General features: G+C 40.1%; 2 protein-coding genes across 4 annotated transcripts in view; both read left to right on the top strand.

Moving 5' to 3' along the window:
• The window catches only part of RTCB (RNA 2',3'-cyclic phosphate and 5'-OH ligase), a 300,226-nt gene that overhangs the window by 250,214 nt on the left and 38,617 nt on the right, over positions 1–11,395 (top strand). The gene's annotated exons all lie outside the window — the stretch shown is intronic.
• Positions 1–11,395, top strand: part of BPIFC (BPI fold containing family C) — a 36,712-nt gene that overhangs the window by 7,944 nt on the left and 17,373 nt on the right. For 2 of the 3 annotated variants that reach the window (XM_069082022.1, XM_069082020.1), the window contains exons 2-7: positions 552–689; positions 1,522–1,642; positions 4,169–4,297; positions 7,029–7,187; positions 7,301–7,364; positions 10,443–10,503. In XM_069082022.1, coding sequence (XP_068938123.1) covers positions 569–689; positions 1,522–1,642; positions 4,169–4,297; positions 7,029–7,187; positions 7,301–7,364; positions 10,443–10,503 — 655 coding nt within the window. In that variant the 5' untranslated portion in view covers positions 552–568. The remainder of the gene's footprint in view (positions 1–551; positions 690–1,521; positions 1,643–4,168; positions 4,298–7,028; positions 7,188–7,300; positions 7,365–10,442; positions 10,504–11,395) is intronic. The other variant, XM_069082021.1, reaches the window with a different exon arrangement.

The following is an 11,395-nucleotide window of genomic DNA, read 5'->3' as shown; positions in this document are numbered from 1 at the left end:
GGAAGGAAGGAAGGAAGGAAGGAAGGAAGGAAGGAAGGAAGGAAGGAAGGAAGGAAGGAAGGAAGGAAGGAAGGAAGGAAGGAAAGGAGAGAAATAAAAACATATATACATACACACACATCTTTAGATTTATTTTTATCCCCAAATATTCAAACACCAAATAAAATGGCACTTCCATAGACATGGTAGAAGAGGAAGATTGCGTGTAAAACTGCACAGCTTGCTTTTCTTATTAGGGAAAGGACTAAGCGTTCACGCGGCCCTCCAGTGTGCCAGGCTCAGATATCACCTTGCCCTTAAGTGCAGACTAAATCCAGCCTGTGGCTCTCCAAGCTATCTTGCTGTTGTTTCTCTCTGGCCTTCCTCGGGCTCTCTTCTCTGCCTAAAATGGACACCATCATTGATTTCTGTTTCAATAGGGCATCTAAGATGCACAAAGTGTTTTCTCACCAGACCTTGGGGAGGTAGGCAATGTACATATTAGTGTGCTCGTTTTACAGATGGGACAATGGAGGTCATGGAACTTAATGACCATTAGCACTGGTTTACAGGTCACTCCAAAGAGCAGATGGAGTCAGAGAAGATCCTGGTCCTTTGGGGCTGCTTCCTCTTGTGGAACCCACTCATTCAATCTACTCAGCTCTACCCTGGGATCAAAGTGAAGATTACTCAGAAGGGCCTGGACTATGGTAAGCTTAGAGCTCTCAGCAGGGTGAATAATACTCCCCACTGCTGAACACTATAGGATTTGCTGAATACATCCCTTTCAGGACAGCCAGGCAACACGTTTAGACTATATCAATGGCCAATAATCCTAGACAGAGAAAACTTTGATTAAGGCTGTTTTTTTCACCTTCTTCATAGTTGAGTGGCAGAGGAATTGCAGGGTCAATCCCATCCCTCATGCAGAAAGCAGTTAATTAATGTGTTTTATAAAAAAAACCTTCCTGAAGAAACCCTTCCTAATCCTCCCAGCCTGGGAGGCCTTTTCCTTCCTTCAGACCTTGTATAGTCCTTGAAAGTCTCCAAGCAGAGGCCACATAATCACTCATCAGGTATGTCCTACATAGAGCGAATTACTTTTTGTGTATGGGTTGGAATAAATGGCTCCTAATGTCTCTTCCAATTCTCAAGTTCTATGACTGTGATGTATAGTTAGTGAGAAAAGTTCTGGGTTCAGTCAGAAGAGTGATGGGCAGAAGGTGGCGAGAGGCAGATATAGGCTAGATATCTCCAATTCTACAATTCTGTTACATTTTACCCATCGAGAATGTGTTACACATCCATTCTACATCAGTCCCATCCCCTGGAACCACTTACTTCTCTATTTCTCCTCTTGAGGGTTTGCAGGGTTGACCTAAGGTTTCTCTGGGGCAGCCATGTCTGGAGTGTGCTTTGGAGAACATTTCCTGATGTGCTGCTGTATGGAAATCTGAACTGTCCTTATGCCAGGACCATGGCCTAGAAACTTCTCAACTTTATCAGCCTACTTCAGAGCAAATCTCTTTGTTCCCCCTTCAGGTATTCAGGCTGGCATGGAAGCAATTGAGATGATAGTGAAGAAAAATGGCATTCCTGATTTCAAAGGCTCTGAATCTCTTGAATTTTTAAAGGTTGACTATGTTGACTATAATTTTTCAAAGTAAGTAAAAGAAAAGAACATTCTCTCCATTCATATTTTTTCCCTTAGAATGTAGAGGACAGGGATTGCTCATTTTTTGCCTTAGTATCCCCAGGGTCTAGCATTACATCTTATAAATAGTAAGTACTTGATAAATGCTTGCTGAATGCGATGAAGTTTAAGGGGTTCAGGGACCCCCTAAAGGACTGAAGTACTAGACAGGGTCATCTGGAATGAATTCACGGACTCAAGTATTCTTTAAGTCAAAGTGGCAAAGGTTTATTGTAACGCCAATATGGTGGGTAGAGCTCCTTAGAGAACTTTCCACTTAACAGGAATGATGCTAAAGCTTATATAGGAAAAGTAGTTGATTATCTGGCAGCTGTGTAATTAGGTGATAACTTACAACCTTGGTCACAGGTGTCATTCATTACTGGAAACCAGGGGAAGGAGTTTCTAAGGGGAGTATTTTTGTTCTGTTACGTCTGTAGCAAGATAGCTTTGGGAGTTGATGTCTGTAGCTTGACCTCTGGAATCAGTACATGATAATTCTGTGGTTACAACTTAGTCCTGTTTTTTACAAGAAAATTTCTTCAGAGGTCAGCTTGTTCTTGTGACGGGGAAAGATAGCTTGTTTTGCTGGCTCCCACTCATGAGTAATTGTGAGGAAAGGTACTTTGTCTTACTGGAACCCACTCATGAGTTATTGTTAGGCATAGTGTCCTTGAGCTGGGGAGAAAACTGTCAGGGATAGTGTTTTGAAGCTAGGGAGAAATGTGATCTTAGAACTTGGGTCCAAGCACCCCATCAAATGAATGAATGAGTTGTAAATATGTAGTGTGTGCAATTAACTTTTTAAAAAATTCCATTTCCTATCACAAGACAGAGAAATAAGAGCTAATGTCTAGAGGTGTAAGCTAAAAGGTAGCCTTGGGTGTGGGGGTGATTCATTCAATTCTTAATTTAACACAACAGGAAACAGAACGAGGGTTGTTGTCATGGAAACATGCTGTGCTGCCTTAATGGATCACAGTGATGTTGAGCTAGAAAGAAACTCAGAAGCCATCTAGTTCACACAAAAGGATGATGGGAAGTTGGAGAGAGGAGGGCACCCACACAGGGGGATGGCACAGAAGGTTCATGGTCACCCAATTCCTGGCTAAAGGTGATAAAAAGTTCAGCTCTCAGAGCCAGAGGCAGCCAAGAGCAGAGTCTTGGCACCCAACATAGTGGAAATTATCTGTGAGTGAACCCACAGTGGGGAGACTGAAGCAAGTGGCGTGGGGCCCCAATCCTGGAGCAGTTCCTCCTCTTTTAAAGGTCTGTTTGGTTGTTAAATAAGAATCATACAAAAATCGTACCCAAATCCCTGACAGTTAATATTCAGTGTTTTATATTTGAGTCTCTAGCACTTAGTAAATGCCTGTCATAGAGTATGTGCTTCATAAATGCATAAATTCATTCATTTACACAGTTTTGTTGTGGTTCAGTCATTTCAGTCTGACTCTTCATGACCCCATATGGGGTTTTCTTGGCAAAAATACTGAAGTGGTTTGCCATTTCCTTCTCCAGCTCATTTTACAGAGGAGGAAACTGAGGCAAACAGAGTTAAGTGCCTTGCACAGAGCCACACAGCTTGTAAGTGTCTGAGGTCAGATTTGAACGCAGGTTTTCCTGACTCCAGGCCAGGCGCTGTAACCACTGGGCCACCTGGCTGCCCAAATTTACATAGTACAAGGGTCGTTAACCATTTTTGTGTCATGAATCCTTTTGGCTACTCTGTTAAAGCCTATGGACCCCTACTAAGAATGGTGGTTTTAGATGCATAAAATAAAAAAGTTAAATCACAAAGTAAGCCAATTATATTGAAATGTCATAACCACAATATTATCTTTTCAAAAGGACCCCTTCTTATGAACACCTGGTCTAAAAACTGTATAATTCTCAGTACCTCTTTCCCCTTTTCTATCACACTGCAAAAATGGGAGAGAACCACACATGACTAAGATGGGCAATTTACAAATATTATTTCTTTTAATCCTCACAACAGCCCCATTTGTTCAGTCATGTCCGACTCTTCATGACCCCGTGGACCATACTGTCTGTGACGTTTTCTTGGCAAAGATACTGGATTGGTTTGCCATTTCCTTCTCCAGTGGATTAAGGCAAACAGAGGTCAAGGGACTTGTGCTCGTTTTACAGCTGGGCAAACTGAGTCAGGCAGCAGTTAAGGGACTTGCCCAGGGTCACACAGTTAGTAAATGTCTGAGGCTGGATTTGAACTAACTACGGTCCTACCGTTCTATCCACCCAGCCATCTAGTTGCCCCAGTCATACAAGGTAGTATCTTGGAGGGAGAGGCACTGACCATCAGGGAGAACTGGGAAAAGCTTCATGAAGGTGGTATGCTTGAACTTAGCTTTCAAGGGAGTGTGGATTGTTCTTACTTAATGAGTGACAAATTTGGACCAATATATTTGGGCCTCATTCAGATCTTCTAGAAGGAAATATCAGACTAATGCCCCTGTTCCTTTTTTTTTTTAATAGCATAAAGATCAATACCTTCTCATTTCCAAATATTTCGTTAACCCCTGTGTCTGGAGCTGGAGTTAAAGTGTTAAGTAATCACGGTTCGACAAACATCAGCACAGAATGGGAAATAACGTCTCCACTTTTGTAAGTATTGCTGAAATGTCAGAGATTCTCCTGGAATGAATGGGGAGTGTAGACTCCAAAGGGCGCTGAAGGCTGTCGACTAAACCAGCTTGTTTCATGGGATCCTAGACCTGAAGCTAAAAGGTCGTTTAATCAAACCTCCTTGTTTTACATAAAAGGAAACTGAGGCTGACGGAGGTAAACTGTCAAGGTCCTTGGATTCTAGAGCCAGGGTTCTGCCTCAAGAAGGACAGCTACCTTTGTGGGAAAGACTTGATACAGGGTAGCATTGACATCAAAGAAAACTAAAAATAATATACTTTTTTCTAAAGAGTCCTGGAGTTACCACCATGCTGATAAACTAAATTCTATTCAACCCTGACTTAACTTCTAGAATTTCGACAATACCATATAAATGAATATTTCAATTAGTGAGAAATTGATTCTTCTTTCAACTGATGAGAAATAGATGATTGACAGGGGCCATCCTAGGGCAACCTGTGCTTCCTAGAAACCCTTTCTTCCAATGAGGGTCTACCCCAGACTTCCAGTTCTGCTGGCCCTTTTCAGGGCTGTGTTGTGGGAAAGGAGCTGGATTTGGGGGTCAGGAGATACAGATTTTGAATACTGGGTCCTCTAACTAATTGACTATGTGACTTTAAAGAACTCCCTTGAACTCTCTGAGCCTCAGATTTCTTGTCTGTAAAATGGGTATAATAGTATATTAATATTATATATTATATTATATGATAATATATAGTACCTAATATTATTATATTATATATTGTATGATAATATATTATACATAATATTATAATATAATATATATATATATAATAGTCCCAAAAGTATTAGTGTAGTTTTAAACTTAAAACTAAGACTTTGGGACACCCTATACTTGTACCAGCTAGCTCACTGGGGAAGTTGTGAGGCAATAGCTTGTACATCCAGGCATGACCTTGGGTGAGTCAATTAACCATAGTGGGACTCAGTTTTCTCATTTGTAACGTGAGCAATGAAAGTAGCTTGATATAGTGTGAATTGCACAGGATTTGGAATCAAGCTGTGCTGTCAAAAATAAAAATATAGGATCTTTGATCTGGAACTGTCTTTATTAGCATATGATCCTATGATTTCACAAAAAAAAAGTAATCAGAGGACTTGGGTTCTAATGCCAGCTCTATTACTACTGTGTGATCTTGGGCATAGCATCTGATACATAGTGGGCACTTAATAAAAGTTTTTAATTGAATTATTGAATTGGACTTAACCTGTCTGGGTCTCAGTTCCTCATCTGTAAAATGGGTTGAACTAGCAAGAATTTCAATTATATTTCAGTATAATTGGTTTCCTTTGTAATCCTGCATATCCTTTTTTATTCATTTAATAAAATACCTTTTTAAAAATAATTTAATAATTTAACAAATTAATATTGAGTTAATGGATTGTTAAATTATTTATTAAATTATTTCAAACATTTCATCATAATTTTATTTTATGCATTTAAAACATTCAGAGCTAGGCTTCACCAGACTGACTTCCAAAGGGGTCTATGATACATAAAGAGGTCAAGAACCCCGGGACCGAAGGATCTCTAGGCTCTCTTCCAGTTTTAAAACTGTGCTCCTTGGATCATACAAAGGACAAACCAGCCCATCCTGAAATGTAGGCCTCTGAGCCAGCAGAGCAGAAAGACCAGCTGGGCATTCCAGCCCGGGAAGTCTGGCTCCCAGCCCACAGACTACTGGAAGTTCCCCACTGAGGCCCCAGAAGTGACCACTTCAAAGGCCACTATTTTCGGCTGGGTGGCCCATTTCAGGGCAATGAGGAACCAGATTTACCTGCGTGTCCCTCTCCAACACCTAAAGCCCGATGAGGCACACTCTATTATGGAAACAGCCCTGTCTAGGGCTGCAGTTCTGATCTGAACCAGGGTTCCCTTCTACCTTGGGCAAACCCAGCACATCACTTCCCTGGTATCATCCTCCAGAAAATGGGCAGTTCGTCGTTGCATTGTGGTGAAGTGAAGCCCAAGATTCAAATAGCACCTAAGGCACTAGCTGTGTGAGCTTGGGGAGATCGTTTCATTTCTCTGAATCCCCACCTGATTGGATTGAGTGACCTTTTAGGGCCCTCACAGCAGATCCAACAGTATGAGGATGGAAGAAGGGTATATAGACAAAGATATTATATATAGCATATACACACACACATATAGTATATGTACATGTGTGTATGTGTACTTATATATACATATAGATAGATATAAATATACATAAAGATAATCCAAAATTATACATGTTGCAAAATTGTAGTCAGAACTGGAAAGACCTACACCCTCATGTTATAAATGAGGAAACTGAGGCCCTAGGGAGATTAAGTGCTTTATCATAGAAACACGACATCAAATATCGGGAGCTGGAAGGATCCTCACAGTCCATCTGAGGCCCAGGGAAGTTAGGTGACTTGGCCTCAGTCACCGAGGTTGGTGATGGGCATCAGAAGGGGGTGATTTGCACTCAGGACCTCTGACTCCAGAGCTGGTACTGCCTCAGTCCTTTTCCTGAGTCTATAAAACGGAAACAACAGGACTTATTTTACCAGCTTCACAGGGTTGTTGTGACAGAAGTGCTTTGTAAGTTCAGGAGTGCTTTAAAACTGTGAGCTGTTATACTGTTATGACTATCATTCATAATTCAGTGCCATCCATCATGGGTCTTTGTTTCTAAGCTTGTGCCTTTTGTCTCATAAGCAGCAAAGATGAAGGTGGTGCCACTCTGTTTCTAGCTGAGATATTTTTCTCGGGTCTCATTAACCTGTCCCGGAGTGATACGGGCCACCCAAGCATGAAGCTAGAAGATTGCTACGTTCGAGTCGGGCATGCCCACATCTCATTTTCAGGAGAACTCAGGTGGGTAAGAGGGTCTATCATATGAGGAGCAGCTGGGCTGGGGATATGTTTCTAACCCGTGATCAGGGATTTTCCTAGAATATGTAAACACTATTTTCCCCCTTTTTCTTTAGTGTCCTATATAACTCCTTTGCTGAGCCAATGGAGAAACCCATTTTGAAGAACTTGAATAAAAAGGTAAGTCTCTGAAGGGATAACAGTGGTCAGATAACCTGTGGTCTGGACCTTTTCAATACCTTGAGGACCTATAGTTTCATCAGCTCAGGGCTGCTGTTATAACTGAGATTCTTTCTTTTTTAATAATATTTTTCCCAATTACATGTAGAGACCATTTTTACATTCATTTTTTAAAGTTTTGAGTTCCAAATTCTTTCCCTTCTTGTCTTCCCTTCCATCCCCTGAGACAGTAAGCAGTTTTATATAGATCATTTGTCTGAGATCATGCAAAACATACTTCCAAATTAGTCATGTTGTGAAAGAAGACAGACCAAAAAACAAAAACCCACACACTTAAAGTAACCAACAGTGTGCTTCAATCTGCATTCAGACTCCATCAGGTCTTTCTCTGGGGGTGGAGAGCATTTTTCATCATAAGTCCTTCAGAGGTGTCTTAGACATTGTATTGCTGAAAATAGCTAAGTCATTTACATGATGTTGCTGTCACCGTGTACAATGTTCTCCTGGTTCTGCTTATTTCACTTTACATCAGTTCATATATGTCTTTTCAGGTTTTTCTGAGAGCATCCTGCTCATCATTTCTTATAGCACAGTAGTATTCCATTACAATCATATGCCACAATTTGCTCAGTCATTCCCCAATTAATGGGCATCCCCTCAATTTCCAGTTCTGTTTGTCACCACGAAAAGAGCTTCTAGAAATATTTTCGTACAAATACATTCTTCCTCCTCTTTAAAAAAAAAAAAAACAACTCTGGGATACAGACGTAGTAACATTACTGTATCAAAGGGCATGGAGAGTTCTGTAGCCCTTTGGGCAAAATAACTGAAGTTCCTTCCTCCATAGTTGCAGAGTGCAAGTCTCTTCCTTAATAAAGTACAACTGGAATGACCAAAGAATGTGTCATCTTCTGGTCATCCTAGTGATCAGCCTCTCCAAAGTTAGCTAGACTGATCCTTGAATGACAGACACACTGCACCTAATTGTCAGGCACTGTGTTGGGTACCACAGATATAGAGAAAAAGGAAAGTCACTATCTCCAAGAAGCTTAAAATTCTATTGAGGAAAAGAAACACAGATCAAATATATATATATATGGCCTAATATATATATATATATTTGATATGTGTTTCTATATATGATCTAATATAGATTTGATATGTTTCTATATATGATCTAACATAGATTTGATATATGTTTCTATATATGATCTAACATAGATTTGATATGTTTCTATATATGATCTAACATAGATTTGATATGTTTCTATATATGATCTAATATAGATTTGATATATGATCTAATATATATTTGATATGTTTCATACATATATATGTACCAAGTATATACAAAGTAAGAAAGACTATTGCAGATATATGCGAAGTGTATAGTTAATATAGTAAATTAATTAATATGGTAAATATGTGCAAAGTAGCAGGAGGGGGGGGCAGAGATCAGAAAAGGCCTTAGGCTGGAGGTGGTATTTGACCTTGGTTTTGAAGAAATCTAATAATGCTAAAAGGAGCAGGTGAGGAAGGAGAGCCTTCCAGGGACACAGTTAGGAGAGGGGTTGTTGGGCAAGAGGAACAAGAAAGCCAGTTTCTGTTGGATCAAAGATTATGTGAAATAGAGTAACATGTAATTAACTTGGAAAATAGGTTAAAATCCAATTGTGAAGTGTGTTAAATGCCAGTGGGAGGAGCCTTGAAGCCTTTTTAGCTTAATAGGCGTCACTTGGTAAGATTTCCCTGAGCCTCAGTTTCCTCATCTGTAAAATGAGAGAGTTGGACTGTTTGATCCTGAGACCTCACATGGTAACTGTTCCGGGCTGGGTTTTTAAAAAGAATAATTCTCTTATAATAGAAGATTTAGGTTCAGATCTCACTCCCAGTTACTACCTTGTAACCTTGGATGAATCACTCTCAGTTTCTTCATCTCTAAAACTTACAGATGATCTCTAAAGACCTCTTCCTATTTTATCCCCATCAATCTAGCTCATGAACTGGAGAGATGCGTATGGTTTATAAGCAACATGTGTTGCACCTTGAGTGCTGTCATGGTCCTGGGTTCGAAAGATCCGACACGAAGGATCCATGATCATACTCATGGTTTTCTGTCGTAGGTTTTAACTGACGGATGATCAGAGATGGCAGCCGGAGATAGTGGATAGAGTGCTGACCTCAACCCTAGGGAGACCTTGGCTTACTCTTGCTTCAGACCCTTAACCTCTTAAGGTTAAGTAAACCCAGGAAACTCTCTAAGAAGATAAATTGCATTAAAAAAAATAAAATTTAGGGGCAGCCAGGTAGCACAGCGAGTAAGAGCACCGGCTCCAGTGTTGAGAAGACCTGGAGATCGAATCCCGGGCTCGGACACTCAGCACCACACCCAGAAATAACTGGCCGTGTAACCTTGAGCAAGTTACTTAACCCCGATTGCTAAAAAAAATAAATAAATAAAATTTAAAAAAAATTTTAAAAAAGAATATAAATAGCAGAGTAGTTACTGTCCTACATGGCTAAAGAGCGTTTCCTTACTAGATTTTCTATACCAACTAAATTACAGGTCCAGTAAATACACACAGAGCTAGAACAAGGTTGATAGGCCCTAGATGGCCCTAAGTAGCCACAGCTGTTTTTCCATGGTTCCTCCTGCCCCAGGTAGTCCCCAAACTTAGAGATGCTTCAAACAGTCTGTGCCAGATGTTTACTCTCTACAGTTCAAAGCTGCTGTTACAAGTGAGGGAACTGATTTATTGGGATGTGACTTAAATAGGCTCTCTCTGCAAAAGATCAAATGGGAAAGGGATATGGCTCAAGCTCAAGCCAGCCTAGGTGGTGTTTACCCAGCAGAGGATTTTTTCCACCCTGGGATCAAGTACCAGGCATATTCCTAAGGCTGCAATGATATATTCAGACCTAGAGAAGCATCAATGTTTCTTTATACCATGACAGATACTTTTTTCACTCCTGGGGGAAGAAAAAGGGTACATGTCAACATAGCTGTGACCTACATGGCAATCTCTTCTTGTGTTGCAATGACATAATAACAACGTTTTTGTTCTTTTTTTTACCCAGTTATGTCCAATTATCATGGATCGGTTTGAAGATATAAATGCTAATATAAGCACTCTGGAAGGTGAGTCTTTTTAGCTACCTTCTTTTGAATATCTCCATTTAAAAATATTAAACTTTAAAGAACTATATAAATGTAACCCATGCTAGGAGCAAGTGGAATTCAATACTATATGAAATTCTGAAAATGGAAACTCTCGTTACTGACAGAGATTGACAACTCCTCTATGACTTATAGACTTAAAAGGTTTCCTGGGGCACTCATTGGGATGTTAGATGACTTGTCCATGGTCATATAGCCAGTATATGTCAGTGACAGATCTTCTCAATCCAAGTTCTCCAATTCCTTTGTCTGCCTCCCTTCCTCCTCCTCCTCCTCCTCTTCTATATTTTCCAGTCTCAATTTTCAGTATGGGGCAAAGTCATTGTCTTTATTCTTTCAGATATGGGTTAGATTACTGCAGTCCCTTCAAACTCTTAAATTTTATGATTCTGTGATCTAGCTCTACATTGCTGCAACAAATAAATGTCTTCTTAAGACCCACCATAGACACAGAGCATTCTCTCTTCCTTCAGTCCTTTCCCAAATGAGTTCACCTGCACATCGCTGTAGTAATCAAGGTCAAGATTAAGTGAACTAAGGGCAGACCTGAAAGTTAAAATCTTCCAAACCCTAGTTCCATGCTGACTACTATTAATTATTTGTATCCTCCTAGCAAGTTCCTTCATCTCTTATTGCCCTCCCTCTTTCATCTGTGGAATCTGTAATGGAGGTGGAAAATATGCTTTGAAAATCCCTGCTTTTGAAAAATACACTCCTTATGTATAATTATCCTCTGGGGTCTTTGGGACTTCACTCTAACACATGCCACTTGACTGATCACCCAGTAAATATCTACATACCGGGGAGAAAAGAGATCATTAACTAATGTGTTTATTAAAACAACAATAATAGA

The sequence above is a fragment of the Petaurus breviceps genome, unplaced genomic scaffold (genome assembly GCF_028583685.1).
Source record: "Petaurus breviceps papuanus isolate PSGF00001 unplaced genomic scaffold, PetGlider_PUasm1.0 156, whole genome shotgun sequence".
NCBI classification, from domain to species: domain Eukaryota; kingdom Metazoa; phylum Chordata; class Mammalia; order Diprotodontia; family Petauridae; genus Petaurus; species Petaurus breviceps.
This window is presented reverse-complemented; position numbering and strand designations above follow the sequence as displayed.